Below are 19364 nucleotides of genomic sequence, written 5' to 3'. Positions count from 1 at the left end.
GAATAAACCCACAAGACCCAATAAGTCCACCCACAAGATGGACCGACGACCTCATAAAGGTAGCGGGAAGGCGCTGGATGCAGGCCGCCACCAACCGGCCATTGTGGAAATCATTGGGGGAGGCCTATGTTCAACTGGACGTCCTATGGCTAAAATGATCATGATGATGATGATGAAAGCGAATAAAGGGCTAATAGCTTGGGTAGTTCATCGTAGGTATAATCCTTTCCTTTTCAATGCTTCTTTTAGTTATATGAATAGATTGTAGTCATAATACATACTCGTATACATGGATGATTATGTTATACTTTCATTATAATACTTAGTGGAATTACTGCTTTCAAAACGTGAATTAGAACTGGCCCCATAGCAGACATTTTCCTACATCTAAAGGCCTTTTAAAATATATATTGGTTATGGCTATTGGAGCGGGTACCACTTTCCATACATTTGTGCCCATCATCCTTTCAAGCGTCTAACTTAAGCAGTTTAGATTTTTCATACAAAAGGATTTTCCCGCTAATTCCCGTGCCCGTGGGAATTCCTAAGTATCCTATAACCTGCCCAGGAGTACGAAGAATAATTGTACCAAGTTTCGTTAAAATCCGTCAAGTAGTTTTTGTTTCTATAAGGAACATACAGACAGACAGACAGACAGACAGACAGAAAGACAGACAGACAGACAGACAGACAAAAATTTTACTGATTGCATTTTTGGCATCAGTATCGATCACTAATCACCCCCTGATAGTTATTTTGAAAATATATTTCATGTACAGAATTGACCTCTCTACAGATTTATTATAAGTATAGATTTGTAACCCAGATTAACATATAGGCTATAATTTATGCCGATCTGTGACACTAAATTTCACGCGGGTGAAGCCGCAGGCAAAAGCTAGTCGTGAAATAAATAGGAAAGTTTAAGGTTCTGAAACGTGGTCGCTTACTATGGGCCTCATAAGAAGGCTCAAGGTCACCCAAAGGGTAATGGAGGGGGCTATGCTCGGGGTTTCCCTGCGTGATCGAATCAGAAATGAGGAGATCCGCAAGAGAACCAAATTGACCGACATAGCACGCAGAATTGCTAAAATCAAGTGGCAGTGGGCGGGACACATAGCTCGTAGATACGATGGCCATTGGGGCAGAAAATTTCTTGAGTGGCGACCACGGGCTGGAAGACGTAGCGTGGGCAGGCCTCCTACTAGGTGGACCGACGATCTGGTAAAGGTCGCGGGAAGAACCTGAATGCGGGCAGCGCAGGACTGTTCATTATGAAAAACCTATGGAAAACCCAAAGGCCTCTCGCCTTTGTCCAGCAGTGAACGTCATTTGGAACAACGAAATAGGAAAGAATGTAACTATCAAAAATCTTCTATAAGGCAGCATTTTTCCAATTTCGCAACGAGCGCGGCAATCACACTTAACTAACAGACTATCAGAGAGCATAGCGAAATCTATTTAATTAATCACCAATTTTCAAAACTCACGGAACACTTTCCAGGTAACCACGTTAATTTGTACCAATCGAAAAATTTGGGTACATCTTCTCAAAAACAAAAGAACTGGTGCTAAAAGGGTTAAGTGACGTTTTGACATTTGTAGAGGGCCTTGTAGAAGGGGAGGCTATGGTGCTGAATGTGGATTAACTCGAGTGTCATAGTAACATATTAGACTGCTAAGCTTGATGATAAAAAGAAAAATATTTTATTCAATGTACACACGCCCACACTGTTAACTATCCATTTCCGTTTTTGCTCTCGGTCTAATCAAATGGCGATTCTTTGCGATAGAACGAGATGACATGACATTCAATGGGCAGTTAACACTGTTGGCGATAGTACATAGTCTGGTCATAAGTTCTGTCATAATATGATAATAACTTTTGAATTTTGAATGAAGGTTTCAAAAATATTTTTTACTGAATTAGAATTAAAAAGAAAAAATGTGCGATAGTTCGAATTTTATTTTATGTGTAGTGGACGCATAAACAAGTCCGAACTGTAGTTGTCACGTTGCATTGCTACGCGCCAAAGCAGATTTTCGTTGTGCTGAAAAAGTTTAGTTTATCTTTTCATTAAATGATAGGTATAGGTGTACCAGAATCTCATGGCAAACAAAAATATTGGAAAAGTGTGTCTTTCTTAGGGCAAATGTCTATGGCTTTATTGTCACCTGTCAACGTAAATCAAGTGAACTGTCAGTCGCTGCAGAAATTTTGTAATCTCTTCATGCCTATTTGTTATTTTTGTGAAAAAGTCGAAAAAGCTCAAGCAAGTCATATTGTTTTCAATGTGTATTGTAAAATAAGGCATAATTCAAAGTCAATCTTTGATTTTAAAGCGCGTCGTTGAGTTAACAGTAAGTTGGAGTAAAATTGGATACATTTAGTTTATTACCTAACTGCGTCAGAAGGAGGGTTTTTTTAAATATTATTCTTATAATAGCTGCTTTTCGGGGGTTTCAGGTGTAACTCACAAAGTGGTGCAGAGGAATGGTGAAAATGTTATGACCATGTAAATAAAATTAAAAAAGATTTCATCAAGTTAGACGTAAGATAGAATAATTGAAATGGTGGAAGAGCAATTTATAATAAACTAGCTGACCCGGCGAACTTTGTTCCGCCTTAATGGCAATAAATAACGGGATAAAAAGTATCCTATGTCCTTCACCTGGCTCTAAACTACCTCCCTGACAATTTTCAGCTAAATCAGTTCAGCCGTTCTTGAGTTATAAGTGGAGTAACTAAGACGACTTTCTTTTATATAATAGACTAGCTTTCCGCCCGCGGCTTCGCGCGCTTTGACTACATTATCTACATATTTTACGGAACCCTATTTTTTTTTTCAAAATAAAATTTAGCCTATGTTACTCGTAGATAATGTACCTTTCGAATGGTGAAAGAATTTTTAAAAACGGTCCAGTAGTCTTTGAGCCTATTCATTACAACCAAACAAACAAACAAAGTTTTCCTCTTTATAATATTAGTGTAGATAACTCTATATCTTGATCATCTATTGAAGAAAAGTGGAATCCTTGGAATCGTTTTCTAGTTCTGAATGAAGTAATTAGTTATAAGTATGATACATAATAAAATTAGTTACATAAAGTAATATACGATTTACTTATTTTTCAAGACATTTTCCTATTATATTACTGACGGGATTGCTACCATGTACCTTAGTTTTGAGTTTCCAATATTTTGGCACTGTTGCAAGCGCCATGGTCACGGAGTAACTGAAGAAATTAAAACCAGACATCGTTCAGATGTGCGTTTAAAAGACCTGAGATTTAAAAAAATCCCACGTTTTGTTTAAACAGTAAGTGAAAAAAAGTGATTTGTAAATGGTATACAAAATGATAAGGTATGGTAAATGATAAGTCTTTATCAATGAAGAAGCAGAAGTTCAATTTCATGTGACCTCCATCTAGGCTAGTTTCCATCGTCACTCAAAGTTTGGCTGCGGTCTCAAATTTGGGCTTAATTTAGGTATTTTTTGGGTGAGAGGCATAAGAACTAATGCCGTTTTATATCAAAAATTCATACTTAGAGGTAATCAACCAGGTACAAAGTATTTCCTTGTATGTTAGTCTGCCACTCTTTAGTAGGTAAGTCCCGAAATCCTCGCTTCGGCTCCCCTACTAACCATTCTAACCATTGCACACAGATAATATCTTACATGCAGCTTTTCATGTTACTACGTCACATTTTCTAAATCCGCGCGGAAAATCGCTCCTAGCGGAAGAGCGCACTTTGAGCTTTAATATTTCAGTCATTTTTAAAGATATCAAAAAAGTAAAAATACAGTATTCATTCTAATTTTTTGTAGTTTATTTTGGCATCTTCAACAAAAATTGTGCGCCATGTCCATTGACGCGCCTCTATGCCAGGGTTTTTATGTTCCTGGTCAGGCTATACTTACATATCGTCAAATGCTTTTATGGAGCCTATACATGTCTCATTCTCTTTTTGCCCTATCAACGCTTCGAGACAAACATTTGGCAAGTGCTGAGAAGAAGCGCCGCAACAAACTCATCCTTACTGATTATTGTACCTAATTATTACACCATATATTAATGGAATCCTTCGCTACATAAACGCGGTCTATGATTATACTATAACAACATGAATAACGATGTGAACGAGCCGCAAACCGCAACTATTGTAACTATTGATGACAAACGAATGGGCATGGCGTGGCAGTTTAGGTTTGCGCATGATAAGCACACTTCAATTTGCGGTTACACAAACTAATTGGGTTCGAGCATTGTGTAGGTCAACAACCAATACAGGGCATTTTTGAAACGCTAAGATTACAACGAAAAATCGACTCTATCTAAGATTTAATTTTCTCAGTATCCTTATTCTCTACAATCAAAAATAAGTTTAGCCAAGTCACTAGCTACATAAAAAGCTCTGTGGCAATGGCTCTATTAGAGCGCTTTCACAGGCGATTTAGCAGCGCGACAGACACGCTGCCGAAAATTTCATACTATGTGACACCGGAATTCACCGGATGCATCCCTTCACATTATAAAAACGCCACTGTCGCGCTGCGGTCGCGCTACTAACGCCCTAATGTGAAAGCGCTCTTAAGCTCAGAAAACCATGGGTTATTCTTTTTAATAAGGGCGATCTGTGTCTGTTTAAATTTTTATATCACATGGAAATACGTTATTCAGTTTACCCGAATTTGAATTATTAATTTATAATAAGTAAATAAAAAAACTGTATTTAACACAGTACAAATATAGAGAAACGTGGCTCAGCTTTTGTTCTAAGGAAAGGTCACAACGCTGATTTTCAGCTACGCCTAACCGTAAATTCCTGAGGAATGAGGATTTACACCTATCAGAGGTATTGTTTGTGGCTAGCTTTTAAGAGCTTGGCTTCTATGAATATTAATCCCATTGCTCTACCTACGTGATCTCGCACGGCACAGAATCCCATTAGGCGCGTCATACAGATACTAAGTGCTCCAATTTGCGTCACGAGTAATCTGCGAGCGGTCCCACGTTCGATTCCGGAGCGAGTGATCGGATTAGCGCCAGACACCGAATGGGTAGGGATGTACCACAAATACCACAATTTACCGGAAGTGCAATAGGTAGGCCACACACTAATACCGCAAATTACCGAAATAGCTATATAGGTATACTTGTACCGGTAAGATCGAGAGACTTTCAAGAAGAACGCAACGTGTCTCTGTACTTCCTTTTTAGTATTTAAGGGAACTTAATGTCAATCGTATTCAGCTAAAAACTATTATTTTTAATACTTATTTGAACTTCGCAAAAATCTGAATCAAAATATCTTGTACCAGATTAACTGTTAAGGTTTCTTGAAAGAATGTATCTCGTTATCAAATAAACCAAACATTGGCTCTTTCTTTTCGAGTCAAAATAAATATTTGTCTCCCCTTAAATGCTACATTCCTCAGTAATAGTAAAATTATAGACACTGCATAAAAATACCGATTTCGTTATTTATCGGTATAACCGTTATCGGGACATCCCTAACATGGCCCATTCGCCATCAGGCGACGTTAATAAAGCAAGGATTCTGGTGTCTAACACCTCAGAGGTATTAGACGGACTTACATAAAGACGGGATTTAATTGAGCTCCGGGATTGGACTAAAATAGGTCATGGGGATATTGAAAAATCTATAAATTAGAAATGGACTAACATATGGCAATATTTATAATCACTAAATTGGAAAGGATGATGGGCAAATTGGGCGTTGAACCAACAGAAACAAAAAGTATACTAAATTAAAGCTTAATACTAGTACTTCATTTCATAGTATGACAACAATCCTGAAATACGCGGGGATACGGAGATAGAGGTCATTGAATATGCAAAGTTTCCATAGTATTTCACATCACACTAGGGTAATAAAAATAGTATTAGGTCAATTTAATTGCTTGTATCAATCATATTGATAGTATTGTATCATATCTTACTATCGATTCTATCGATTAAGTGTGTAAGTATACCGAATAAATCACAATCGATTATTCGATTGCAGCAGTAATCGAGTATAATGCTGAAAATAAGGAATCAAACTAACAATCAAATGATAGTGATGATGGTAATCAATGAAATCGATTAATCGAATTGTTAATCGATAAATCGTTATTTGGCAATATCGATTAATAATCGATTCGTGATCGATTATGCGTCAACACTACCTACAGCTTAACTGGTAGAAATCCCATTGAAACATGACTGTGTTCATTTCATTTCTCAAAATGGTACCTACGAGTAGGTGTGGTCCTACGCACGTAATGTAGAACATGGTACTTATTTTATTCCATTTGTTGGCCCCACTCGGACATAATAATTGATAAATAACTTAATGTATCAATGTAGGTATATTAATTAATAATATTTTTGTTTGCGCATTAAAACACCTATGACTATTATACATTATGTCAATTTCCAAGCAAACCCGGGAGTTTTTGGTAGTTATTTATATGAAAATATATTTCTGATACTAAGTCCTAACAAATAATAGTAGTTACATTTCTGTTGGTTTTGCGCCCAGATTCCATAGAAAAGTGCCCATCATCCTTTCACACACACATCACTGAATTTTTTAGACTTATTGAGTATACAACGCCCAGCCTAAACAATTAACGATAGATGATTCTAGTTTTGAGAGTAAGCCTTTATTAATTTATACTTTAGGTGCAATTTACTTAATTCAAAATTTATGTCATGAAGTGGTGAAATAGGAGATTAAAGTTTTTTTAACAACTAAATTGTTTATGTATTGTCAAAAATCTTTTACGCGGGCGAAGCCGCTAATTTCGGTAAGCTTGTACATAATAAAACATCCAGTATTTTCCAAATGTCAGTAAAATAAACATAATCCTCATTCCATGCAAGTAATGTTTATGTAAATTAATTTTGTTTTGGTTGGCACACTTCGGGCCCTTCGGGGATTAAACGCATATAAGCACACAAGTCTACCCACCAGACAGAGAAATATAGAGCCAGTCTACACTAACCATCTTTGACTATTTCTAGTCACATCATCACCATATTCAATCCAGAATAAATATAAGGGATATTTTGAAAAGCTTTAACTATTAACTTTTAAGAGCTTTAGTTCAGCCAATAGAAATAATAAAGCCGTGCACTGGAATATGAGGACATTAAAACTTTAAGGTTATGAATTTTATGATAGCTGGTCGAGCTAAATATTTCCTGTATCCTTGCCAAAATTTTCTTAATTTAAATTAATATTATCTATGTTTATTCACTTTAGACGTCAAAACAAGGCTTTATATTGGCATAAACTTTATGTAAGCCTTAAGTTTAATCGTTATATGCCTTAACACTGATGAGCCCCGTCGTTGTGTACTATCTGTGCCCCGATATAGCTAATTAGCAATAATTGTCAAAGTAATATACGATAACTATGCGCACGCGACCCAAAAAGGGCTCTATTGCCGCTTAGTGGACTTTATTAGCGACTCCTTATCTGCATGATAATTATTTTATCAACCACTAGCTTTCCGCCCGCGGCTTCGCCCGATGGGATTTTGTCTGTCACAGAAAAACTTTATCGCGCGCGTCCCTGTTTCAAAAACCGGGATAAAAACTATCCTTTACCTTTATTATCCTTATTTCCCGGGACTCAAACTATCTCTGTGCTAAAGTTCATCAAAATCGGTTCAGTGATTTAGGCGTGAAAGCAAGACAGACAGACAAAGTTACTTTCCCATTTATAATATTAGTATAGAAGTATAGATTCCTTTGCTGTGACGAAAGCTCGCAACCACGTATAGACTATGCATGTAGGTAGACAATATAATATTCGTGACAGATTCAATTTCGTAATGGATTCTGTAATAGACTTACGTAAAATACTAAAATTTTATCTTCATATAATACGAATTTTAATCTGAAGTTTGAAGACCTTGAAGCACCATCGCTCATAATATAGCTCTAACAGACAATGAAAAAAAGTTTTCAAATTGGATCTCTATGCTAATGCATTTTTTTTGCATTTGTTACCTGTAATCATTGACTACAGTCGGGTGGTTGTAAACCTAAAAAAATAGTTTTTCATGCAAAAGAGAGTTTTAGAGTAACATTAGTAGTGCAAGAGCACATTCTATAACATTTCTAAAAATTTAATTGTGCCCTTGTTCTACTTATGACGTCAATTTACATATACTTTCCTACTTACTCGTTCAAGCCGAGCCGCAGCACCGGGCCAGCCGACCGCAGCATGGCGTGGGCGTCGGCGTTGGTCATGGCTTTGGTCGGCCGCCCGTTGATGGACGAGATGACGTCGCCCTCCCGGATCCCGCTGAGGGACGCCTTGCGACCCGGGTTCACCTGCAATTGGAAAATGATTATTGTGGAAGAAATTAAGATAAGATAAGAGAGAGTTAAGTATTAGTAAGAAGTTAAGGTGAGTATAGACAGAGCATTTACTTGTAACAGAACAACGAACAGCTCTATGAAATGTTTTGGTTTCAGTGTCATGAACCAAACGTTGTACATTTTACATGTATTGTTCCGTTCGTAAGCATGTTACATTACACAGAAATGCTCAAGTCGATACTCACCTTAAAAGGAGTGACATCAAATTATGTCGTCACAACATGGGGTGAGTAGTGCGTGCATCGTAATGTGTATTTTATGAAATCCTTGGATGACACATCGGCATGAGATATCCGTAAATGTTGCAATCACAGCCGTGTGCAGCAATGTGATTGAGATCAAAAAACCAGACGGCCTATTTTACTATACAACATTAAAACATAACGAGATAGCTATAACTATACACAGTGAGTAATCTACAGGGTGTCCCAGAATGGGTGAATCAAACTGCTAGGGGAGGCAGCTCTACTAATGTACGACTATCCCTAATATGAAAAAAAAAATGATTTCGGTTTTTTTTTAATTAAGTGCTCTAAACTCAAAAGTTTGTTTACAGATAGACGAAGCGATCATGTACAATTAATATTAGTAAGAAAAAAGTACTAATAAACTCCAAACGCAGCAATTATAGCCAGATATTTAGGCAAAGTAGATTTATTTTCAATAAAAAAAAATTGTGTCCTTATGCGCTTTATTTATTTTTTTCATATTTTTTAGGGAAAGTACATTAGTAGAGCTATCTCCCCTAGCAGTTTGATTCACCCATTCTGGGACAGCCTGTATATTACCTAATAGAATACTTAAGCACCTACGATGCTTTAGTTAGGGAATGATACGAGTATGTTCAGGAGATGCATGAGCGTGTGCGACAGATAAGTAAGGACTTTCAGAAGTACGCGAGCGCAGTCGCGGGACTATCCTTGTATCACAAATAGGTACTATAATATACCTACGACCAGTATTTATATCAATTTCCCTCGTCCTTTCAACAAAAACAAATAAAAACGATACTTGGGGCTTTCCAGAAGTCGTAAAGTCTCCTTAAAAATACTATTTTACAGCAAATTTAAAATGCCAACTAATTTCACCCTAGAATAAATTACTAGTTTAACACTCGCGTGCTCGCAGTATGTCTTTCTAACATGCAACTCTACTGTAGGCGCACACAGGGCGACAGGCGACAGCGACTAGACGCGATGACGGCCGACAATTTCATATATTTTGTTCAAAGCTTAACCCACTAAGCGTCAGAGTCGCGGCATCCAAAATACAAGGTGTGGTTTTGTAACACAACTCCCATCTTAGGGGTGGTAGCTACACATGAAAGTAATTACAAGAAAAATATAAATAAAATTTTAATATCAAAAAACCTTGTTCAAACGTCTCCTAAAACTCTCGAAACGGCGCGGCGCTTTTTACCGCCCCCACCACCTCCACGTACCCCGCTCCACCACCGAACACATGCAGCCGCCGCCCCGGGAGAGCGGGGGGACTGACCGATAGCTCGCCCGCGTAATAATACCATTTTCCTGATTTCATGATTTTTTTCATGAAAATTTAAAATATTTTTTTTTTGGCATCAGTGTCGAGTATACTTCCTTCCACCCTTTAGATGGGCGTTGTTTTACAAAACCACACCCTGTATATGAAAGCTAACAGCCATCGCATCTAGTCGCCGAGCTGTCGCTGCACTGTCGCGTGTCGCCTAGTGTGCGCCTACACCTAGATTATCGCGGCTAATCGCCGGGCGCAATGAGCATTCCCGATTTAGTAATTTGACAATCATACCATGAATATTCATTTATGACGATTTACAATGCAATATTCCAGTTGGATTACGATTTAATTACGTGATTGGTAAGTTTAATCAGTTTAATGGGAAGTAGAAACCTTGTAGGGTTTTGAGATGGAATTAGATAAGATTCTATAAGCAGCCTCAAAAAAACGTGCGTCCTACAAATGCCTAGATGACTCTTTATTCAGAGCTGTAGATGGAATCAGCATTTTTTTAAATAAGTACGATACAAGACAATCAAATCAATCGGAAATAATAACTCTAAAAGAAGTCTAAGATGATGAATAGAAAAAAACGAGAATAATCCTATCAATATCTGCTTCGGTTATAATAATTGACCTTTGAACGTCAATCGAAAACCTTATGTTTTCATAGCTTTTGTAGGTAAAGCGTAAAATCAGAATGCATTACCCTTTTACAAACTATTCTCCTAAATTTTCGCAACCCAACTCCTGTAATCCTAAACTAGAATTAAAATCACATCGCATTAAACATTTCCGCAAACAAGAGCACAACTGTGTAGAAGTTACAAACCGCATTCGGCTGCCGGCGCCTCGCCACCGGTGAGCAAAACTTCAACATGCCTCCCTCTACACACACACTAACAAACACATTGCGAAGGTCACTGCCACAACAATTAAGACATTATCTCTATCTCCACAAAAACGACACTCAAATCACTGATACGATTTTAATAACCTTAGGACGAAACGCGTGCCCCGAAGGTACCCATGATACTGAAGACGAACACGCGAGGGCCAAGCAATTTCATCGAAACATTATATGGGCATTATACTAAATGCATGCGCCATTGTATTGTTACGGTGGCCATCACTCGCCACGAATATTAATCTTGTTGAAGGCGAATCGAAGGCGAGCCACCCTCGTGAGGTGCGTACGTGTTAAAAGGCTTATATCCTTTCAGGGGCAATGAACTTTATTGTATGGAAATACATTGAGATTAGTCTTGATGTTCGAACAGCTGATCGATGAAGATGACAGGCATTAGAGAAGTCAATTTCCTGAACTCGCTCTATAAGCTATATTCTAGGATGCCTACACTCGATAGTACGTCAGTCTAGTCTTGGAAAATAGCTTTCATTACGATACCTAATATGTATTTAAGACACAGTGTTTAGAACATACTGCCTGTATTGGTGGAGGTTCCCAGAAAAATTCCAAGTACCATTCGAATTCAACAATAACAAAGCAATGAGGTAAACAAGGGTTCTTTTAAACTTTTGTGGCACTGTAGGAGGCATTTGTTTCTCTGCTAGTTAATATGCAATTACTCTGTGTCGAACAATAAAAATTGTAGCAGAAGAAACTTTACTCAATAGAGAGCAAACTGCTTTGCGAATTCAAATTACACAGACCATTGTTCAACTCGGGCAAGCTTCGCGTTACTCAACTGTTGTGAGTGCTAGCCTCATTGTTGGGTGTTTATTTTTAAAAGTAGCTGAATTATTTACTGTTTTAGGACTTTCCGATATCAACACGAGATTCAAACTTTTAGAATTACCTGAATACTGTGCCTCTTTAAAGCGTGGAAAGATTGTAAAAAGCTCAATACCTTTCTAAGTGGAAGAAACTCTTCAAATAGCGTAAGTCCATTGTTCAACCACAGCCACTAAAAGTTCAGGCTTAGTACAGATTAATGGGTGCTTTCGTGTTCTGATACGAGCGTGAAACACCTTCTTAGTTCAAGTTAAAGTCTTAAGTTAAAAACCTTGTAAAAGGTTAGATATTTTCGTCATATTTAATGCTTAAAACAGTAATTTACTTAATGGCCCAGCTTGGTCTAGGATTAGTCTAGGTCTGAGTAAAATGTATTTCTGTCTTCATCAACTTCAAAAAAACTGAATACTAAAGAATTAAATGTAGGTAGATCTTGAACAGTAACTTTTGAAGTTAGAATACCAGTTCAAAGAAAAGTTTTTCCACAGACCCTACAATCCTACATCGACCAGTTATCTCTAGTAACTAGAGTCTAGTTGATCACTATTTATCTCCCCCACTCGCGAAACTAGTAATGGGATGACTCCGTACCCCACACAGCAGATGGCGGCAACTCTGAAGAGTTTCATCTTTCAGTGTACAGTAATTAAATGCGCAAGTTGGTAACAGTGTCTTGTTAGTGCAATTAGATCTCGAGTGCAGCCCACTCTACGCGCAACTTCGCTCGCTGGAGGCGGCATTAATTTTGCGATGAGATTTTCAATTTTCAGCCACAACAGGGGAATGTTTTCCACAAGTGTCAACCAAGTATATCACGTAAAAGTTGCCCGATTAGCCACTTTGTGCGACTCAGTTCACTCACAGTTCTTCTCTACACTTTTGTTAGGTAAGTGGATATACATGGCTGTAATTTTGTTCTGTATTGTAATCGGAACGCTGAGCCATTGTGCAGGTTTCTAGATTCGCACAAAGAAACAGGAAAACAGATGACATTTCAAGATGCTTTCAGCACATTCTAGTTACTTCATCGGAGATTTTTCCAGATACTTACCAGACCTATTAGGTCTCCCAATTTCTCCATATAAGACATTCGATTGCGGGCTATTTAGCCGAATCGTGCCAATTCAACATTACGCTGATGTGCGTAGAATAGGACGTGTTGGAGTAGTCATGGACAGTGTTATGACCGCGCCAACTTAAGGAGAACTTCGGTGCCTCGCCTTCAGGAAACTTTGAGGGTTGAAGAGGGGATAAGTGTTGAAATATTGGGGGTCTGTCTTGATTGGCCGGAGTTAACTAAGGGCCGTTGGTAGGCCTGCCACGTAGCCCGCCGCGTGACTCCGCGACGCACGTGTGTGGGGTACGAGATCTTACGCACTACTTGAATCCTATGCCCAATTTATCCTACTTATTTTGGGACAGTCTGAACTTTTATCACATGCTTTTGTATTCGGTGTCAAGACATTAAGCATTAACCTCGACAACAGTAACTAATGGATTTGTAACCCGAGAATGTCGTAGCTATTTCGATTATTTTAGAGAAAACCTTTGATTTTTGTTTGTAATTCAACTACGAGTATTAGTTGTTCACAGAATTTCTAACAAACTAGTATTGCGTTTCTTCTTAATTCTGACAATAGATCGTAGCTGCTGTGTAATTGAAGCACCTAGGCTGATATCCACAACAAGAAAGCTTTTAGCCTGCATATCACCTGATGGATACTAATATCTAAATATATAAAAGGAGAAACTGACTGACTGACTGACAGATCAACGCACAGCCTAAACGGCTAAACGTAGGCACTTGAAATTTGGAAGGGACGTAGTTTAGGTACCGTAGAGGTGCACTAAGAAAGGAATTCCCGAAATTACCACGGGAACGGGAATTAGCGGAAAAATCCTTTTGTATGAAAAATCTAAACCGCTTAAGTTAGATGCTTGAAATTCGGTGTGCAGGTACCTTAGTAAACTTAAAGCTTAGGTACAACAGGATATCGTAAAATTCCCACGGGAACGGGAGTTAGCGGGAAAAAACATATGTATGAAAAAATCTAAACTGCGTAAGATAGACGCTTGAAATTTGGCATGCAGGTACCTTAGTAAACTTAAAGCTTAGTTACAACAGGATATTGCAAAATTCCTACGGGAACGGGAGTTAACCGCCGAAGATAGATCAAGGGGGTAAAACGGGATCCACGCGTACGAAGTCGCGGGCGGCCGCTAGCTATCATCTATCTATCTATATAAATAAAAATGAATTGATGTTCGTTAGTCTGATTATAACTCGAGAACGACTGGACCGATTGAGCTGATTTTGGTTTTAAAATGTTTGTCGTAGTCCAGGTCTAAACGGTGAGTAAATACGCGCGCGATATTGTTTTTCTGTGACAGACAAAATTCCACGCGGGCGAAGCCGCGGGCGGAAAGCTAGTAGGTACATAAAATAGTCGTTATATTACTCAGTTAATTTTCTCTAATAGCCATAAATAAATCTTCTTCATCATTTCAGCCTACATCAGTCAGTGCTGGACATAAGGAAGAGCATGCCACAAAGCACGATAACACCGAATCATAAATAAAAACAAAAGAGGATACCGAAATTTAATTATATCAGTCTCGCACGTCGCGATTAACTCGCGTAATAGAAGTCCCGGTACACGCACATAACACGCGCGTGCGGAATACTCGTACGCAATGTAATTTGTAGGTAAAGTACTCCGTTCTTATCGCGCGGCAGTCACAGCGATTTAGTCGACGCGTAATTGTCGTGTTTGTCGCGTAAGAGACCACTTGGTCTAATAGACACACCCTCGAGCTTTACGAGCGAGTCATAAATTAATGAAAGCTCTACCCAATCAATTATTATGGTAAGGGAAAAATAAAGCATCACGTTTAATGAAAGGGCTGTGTTGACGATGGGCAGAAGTAGGTACCTATAACTAGATCTACGTACTCGTAATTATTAATTAAGTATATTCTTTACAAGCAGCGAGAAAAGGAAATTGAAGAAGTTCGAAACTGAACTGATGACGAAACCGTTATCAGACCAGTTTCACAAGTCTCGAATAGAATTTCTGGAAAAAAAGTCACTGGCAACTTATTACTTGTTACAATAAAATCGCGTACGTCAGATAACTAGCAGAAATCGTTGCACTAACCCTAAGATAAAGAATCTAAATGCCTAAGTTGTCTTCGTGCGTCACTCACGCACCAGCAGGCGACAAAGCGAGCTGCGTAATGATGCCTGCCCTCCGACTCAGCCTGGCCTAGAATTATCCGAGCTTTGATCCCCAATTGTGGGTCGAAGGCTTCCTTATATTTCCCAGACAGGAAAAGATACGGGCTGAAAGAGGAAAAATGTTCCTAAAAAAGAAACCTATTCTTTTAACTCGTGATTGAAACTTTCACCACAATCAACTAAAAACATCAATTTGTTTAAATAAAGATTATTTTCCAGTGTACCATCATATTTTCCTTCCAAGAGATATTTCCCTCTCCTCGTTTAATGTCACTTATAGAAATAAAAGAGACTTCCTTAAAAATTCTTAAGTAAAGGTAGAAATGTAATAAAAGACGCCGAACAATGAAAATTCTGTTCCGCACTTATATCTTTAATTACGGTTGCAGGGAAATAAAATTTGTATTAAACATTCTCTTATTTTGTATATTTAGACCGCATTTGGTTGAAACTTGAAAGTATGTCACTGGCAATGCGAGACCTAAATAATATTGCCGGAGACAGTTGACAATAATATTATTTGATTGCAATATTTTTCGGATCATTGTACCTAAACGACATTATTTTTATTCTCATTGTTTTGACTCTCTTCTGATGGAATATCTCAGGTTTAGATTTATTTATTTGATATATTATAACCTGACTGAATTCTTGTTTGTTTTGACGTTGATCTTATTTTGACATCTACTATCTCTTTGTACTGCCTAATCTTTTAAGCTGGATCAAACTGTAAGCTTTTAAGAGNTGCAAAAATAAATGAATTTTATGAATTTATTTAATTTTATGTAGAAATAAAAATGTTAATTAAAATAATAATAATAATCATTAGACGTTTAGACAAATTCAAGTTCTTTATGTAGTGCTTTCTTCTTATATTTTCATTAATACAATGTAATTAAACTATTTTCAACCTTATGTCTTACACATAGAGTTCAAAATTAATTGAAGAAAAAATACAAATCATGGTAGCATGATGTGCCAGGAACTCTAAATAAATTCTAAAATAATAATCTTTACTTGCTTATGAACCAAATAGTATGAATTCATGGATAAAATAAATATTTTTTTCCGACGCGCATTAAAATTCGACGGCTGTGTCCTGAAGAAAAATTTTTTTTCACCTACTTTTTTCAAAAAAAGTACCATACAATGGTATATATTTATATTCCTGATAAATGTAGCTTTCAGGACATATTTTTTTTATTAGATTATCTCCAGTGGTTTAAAAGTAAACGACGTTTATTTAAAAAAATACTTTTTGGTTTTTGTGAATTTTACTCCATATTTCTATTTTTTTGTATGAAAAGGCAAAAAGTTTGTTCTAGAAATGAATTCGCCATCCTTTAATTATCCGAAAATGACACCAAACTTGCCCTAATACCCATAGTTTTGAAGATATGGGCCTTAATGTGAAGCGCGGCAGAAGGAAACTTGCCCCCCCTCCCCCTGCTACCACAGGGGGGGCTCCCGATGTCTACCGACGGAAATCTACTCAGGAGCACCCAAAGAACAACTGGTGCAAAAATGAGCCTTCTATACCAAAGTGGAGGGGTTCTTGCACTAAATTCCCTACTAATTAGTTGCGAACCTCCGGCCTTGCCTATAAGGATTGCGGAATTATGTTAAATTTATTCATCCCATCCTTAGTTTGGAAACATTGCGTGTAGACTTCAACACAGATGACACATTTTCTGCAGTTGTATAAGGTCCGTAATACACAGCAAAGATAGAAACTCGATTCAACCTCAGTCATAGATTCTGCCTAGTGATTGGTCTAAATATTCAAAATTAAAAGCCTGCAGGGAATAGAATGGAGTTTCGTATAGGTATTGCAAAACAAAGCTTCATTCCATTTCAACATAGTAAACTAGATATGAATAAAAATAAAGCCATAATGGAGTGAAAATTTGATTTCCTAACATTGTTCATTGCATAACATCCGATACCCGTATGTTGAAAAGCTGAATCCGGAAAAATAGCCTTTAATTAACTAGTTTCATCAAGCATGATGGTCTCATTTAAAAAAGTACCTTCTGTACTTTTATTTTATAAAAAAAATGCATATTTATTTGCTGAATATTTGAATAATACGATATTTTATTCTAAGCAATTCACTAGACTTCAGAATGCATTACAAATGATCATTCTCTCTAAGTACTAGCGTCGGGCGTTCATTTTTCACAATCCCAATAACGCTTTACGTTATTCACGTGAATTTAACGTTACAATATCAGGCACATCATTTATAACGTTTCTGTTTCCAGAATTCAGCAGCCATTTTCATACCAGCTCCGTAAAACTTGCAGAAATGACAACAAAGTTTTATTCCAATTTCAAATTTAACTCCAAAATTAGTAACTGGTGATATTGTCTGGTACCTGGGCAGGGTAGCTGCATAATAACAGAAAGTTTCGCAAATATTAATAATGGATATTTATTCACAAAAGGTATTATAAAACACGGGAGCCGACGAAACTAACTGTAAACGCTTCTGAGCGTAAAATAAGGGAGTGTTCTGCGAAACAATTGTGATTGGAAAGAGTTTCGCAATCATATTTTCACCTGTGTATTTGTAAAGTTAGATGTCGTATGTACTTTATGTTATAAAATGTTTCATTTTAATGGGTAGATAGATAAGGTACCACGTTAACATTTTAGAAGCTAAAGCTGTACTTACCTATTCAACACATTTTGTATTTTCTAAAACGTGAACTCACTCTTCTAACTTGTGAGATACGATGCTATAACAAAATCGAGCGACTTAACTCTGGTTGAATGCTATCACTTGAAAGAATTCGCGTTCAAGTTTAGATTTATTTACAGTATTTTACAGAAAGAAAACTGATTAGTTTCATCAAACTAAATAGTAGAAATCATTATTAGGAAGTAAAAAATAGTCATACCTACACATTAAAATGAGAAAGTTACGTTTTCGTGACAGAAAAGCCAAATTGGATTGCATGATATGACATTTTCATGACAGAAAAACCAAACCAGCAAGTTGGTGGAAATTGAATCTTCGGGAAAGACATTTGGAATAGGAAAAGAAAGTTTATATGGCTGAAGTTTCCTTTGTGTTTTCAACAGCTACCATGAAATTTCATAGTCAAACGCAGAATTTTTAAATCTATTACGTTCTCACTGGCAAAAAAGCAATTCCGAAACGACACACATATTACAAACTCCATTAAATTGAGTTTTATCCATCCATAAGCTTTTACGTGATGTGCAAATGGATTCTTTTAATGTATTTTACAAAGCTTAGGAAAAACAAAACATGCTACTCGTACAGTAAAAACCATTCAGTTGATTTAAATGCCTGTAGCAAAATTGTTTGATTATACTGGACTAGCTTTTGCCCGCGGCTTCACCGGCGTGAAATTCAGTTTGTCATAGATCGTCATAAATTATAGCCTACCTATATGTTATTCAAGGTTTATCTATACTTATAATAAATCTGTAGAGAGGTCAATTCTGTACATGAAATATATTTTCAAAATAACTATCAGGGGGTGATTAGTGATCGATACTGATGCCAAAAATGCAATCAGTAAATTTTAACGAAACTTGGTATAATTATTCTTCATACTCCTGGGCAGTTCCTGGGCAATTCCCATGGGAACGGGAATTAGCGGGAAAATCCTTTTGTATGAAAAATCTAAACCGCTTAAGTTAGACGCTTGAAATTTGGCATGCAGGTACCTTAGTAAACTTAAAGCTTAGTTACAACAGGATATTGCAAAATTCCCACGGGAACGGGAGTTAGCGGGAATAAACATTTGTGTGAAAAAATCTTAACCGCGTAAGATAGATGAAGGGCATACAACGGGATCCACGCGTACGAAGTCGCGGGCGGCCGCTAGTAAACAATAATACAGTTTTAAGTTTCATCAAAATCTGTAGTTTGTGCGTGAAAGAGTAACAAACATCCNTTTATACATATAGTAAGGAGGTTATTGGCAAATTAATAAAATTTAGTGCGAGTCAATAATAACACTTGAAGATACTTAGGCTCAAAACTTTTCAGCCGCCCCTCGTAACTCTGGATTGAATGCTATCACTTGATAGAATTCGCGTTCAAGTTTAGATTTATTTACAGTATTTTACAGAAAGAAAACTGATTAGTTTCATCAAACTAAATAGTAGAAATCATTATTAGGAAGTAAAAAATAGACATACCTACCTACACATTAAAACGAGAAAGTTACGTTTTCATGACAGAAAAGCCAAATTGGATTGCATGATATGACGTTTTCATGACAGAAAAACCAAACCAGCAAGTTGGTGGAAATGGGGATGTTGCCTGGGTCAAAAAGCAAGAGTTTTAATTAGTCCGTCAGTTAACTTATCAAAAAATACTCTACACGTATTTTTCACTTTTTCAAACTAATGAAAATTTAAAGAGATAAAGCGCCCCAAAGTTCATAAGAAGAGGCCCGTGACGTCAACGCTTGCTTAAAAATGCCGCAC

The 19364-nt window shown here is 37.2% G+C and overlaps 1 protein-coding gene across 1 annotated transcript in view; it reads right to left on the bottom strand.

Annotated features, from left to right (window-relative positions):
- The window catches only part of LOC114358511 (uncharacterized), a 65767-nt gene extending 55825 nt beyond the window's left edge, over positions 1-9942 (bottom strand). Inside the window, exons 1-2 of the mRNA XM_028312488.1 lie at positions 9823-9942; positions 8204-8355 (exon numbers count right to left, since the gene is read on the bottom strand). Coding sequence (XP_028168289.1) covers positions 8204-8355; positions 9823-9942 — 272 coding nt within the window. The remainder of the gene's footprint in view (positions 1-8203; positions 8356-9822) is intronic.
- Between the last annotated feature and the right edge of the window lie 9422 nt (positions 9943-19364).

Source organism: Ostrinia furnacalis, unplaced genomic scaffold, assembly GCF_004193835.3.
Source record: "Ostrinia furnacalis isolate ACB-3 unplaced genomic scaffold, ASM419383v2 OfSCF3968, whole genome shotgun sequence".
Taxonomy (NCBI): Eukaryota; Metazoa; Arthropoda; class Insecta; order Lepidoptera; family Crambidae; genus Ostrinia; species Ostrinia furnacalis.
The sequence above is the reverse complement of the archived record's forward strand: the minus strand, read 5'-3'. Positions and strand labels throughout refer to the sequence as shown.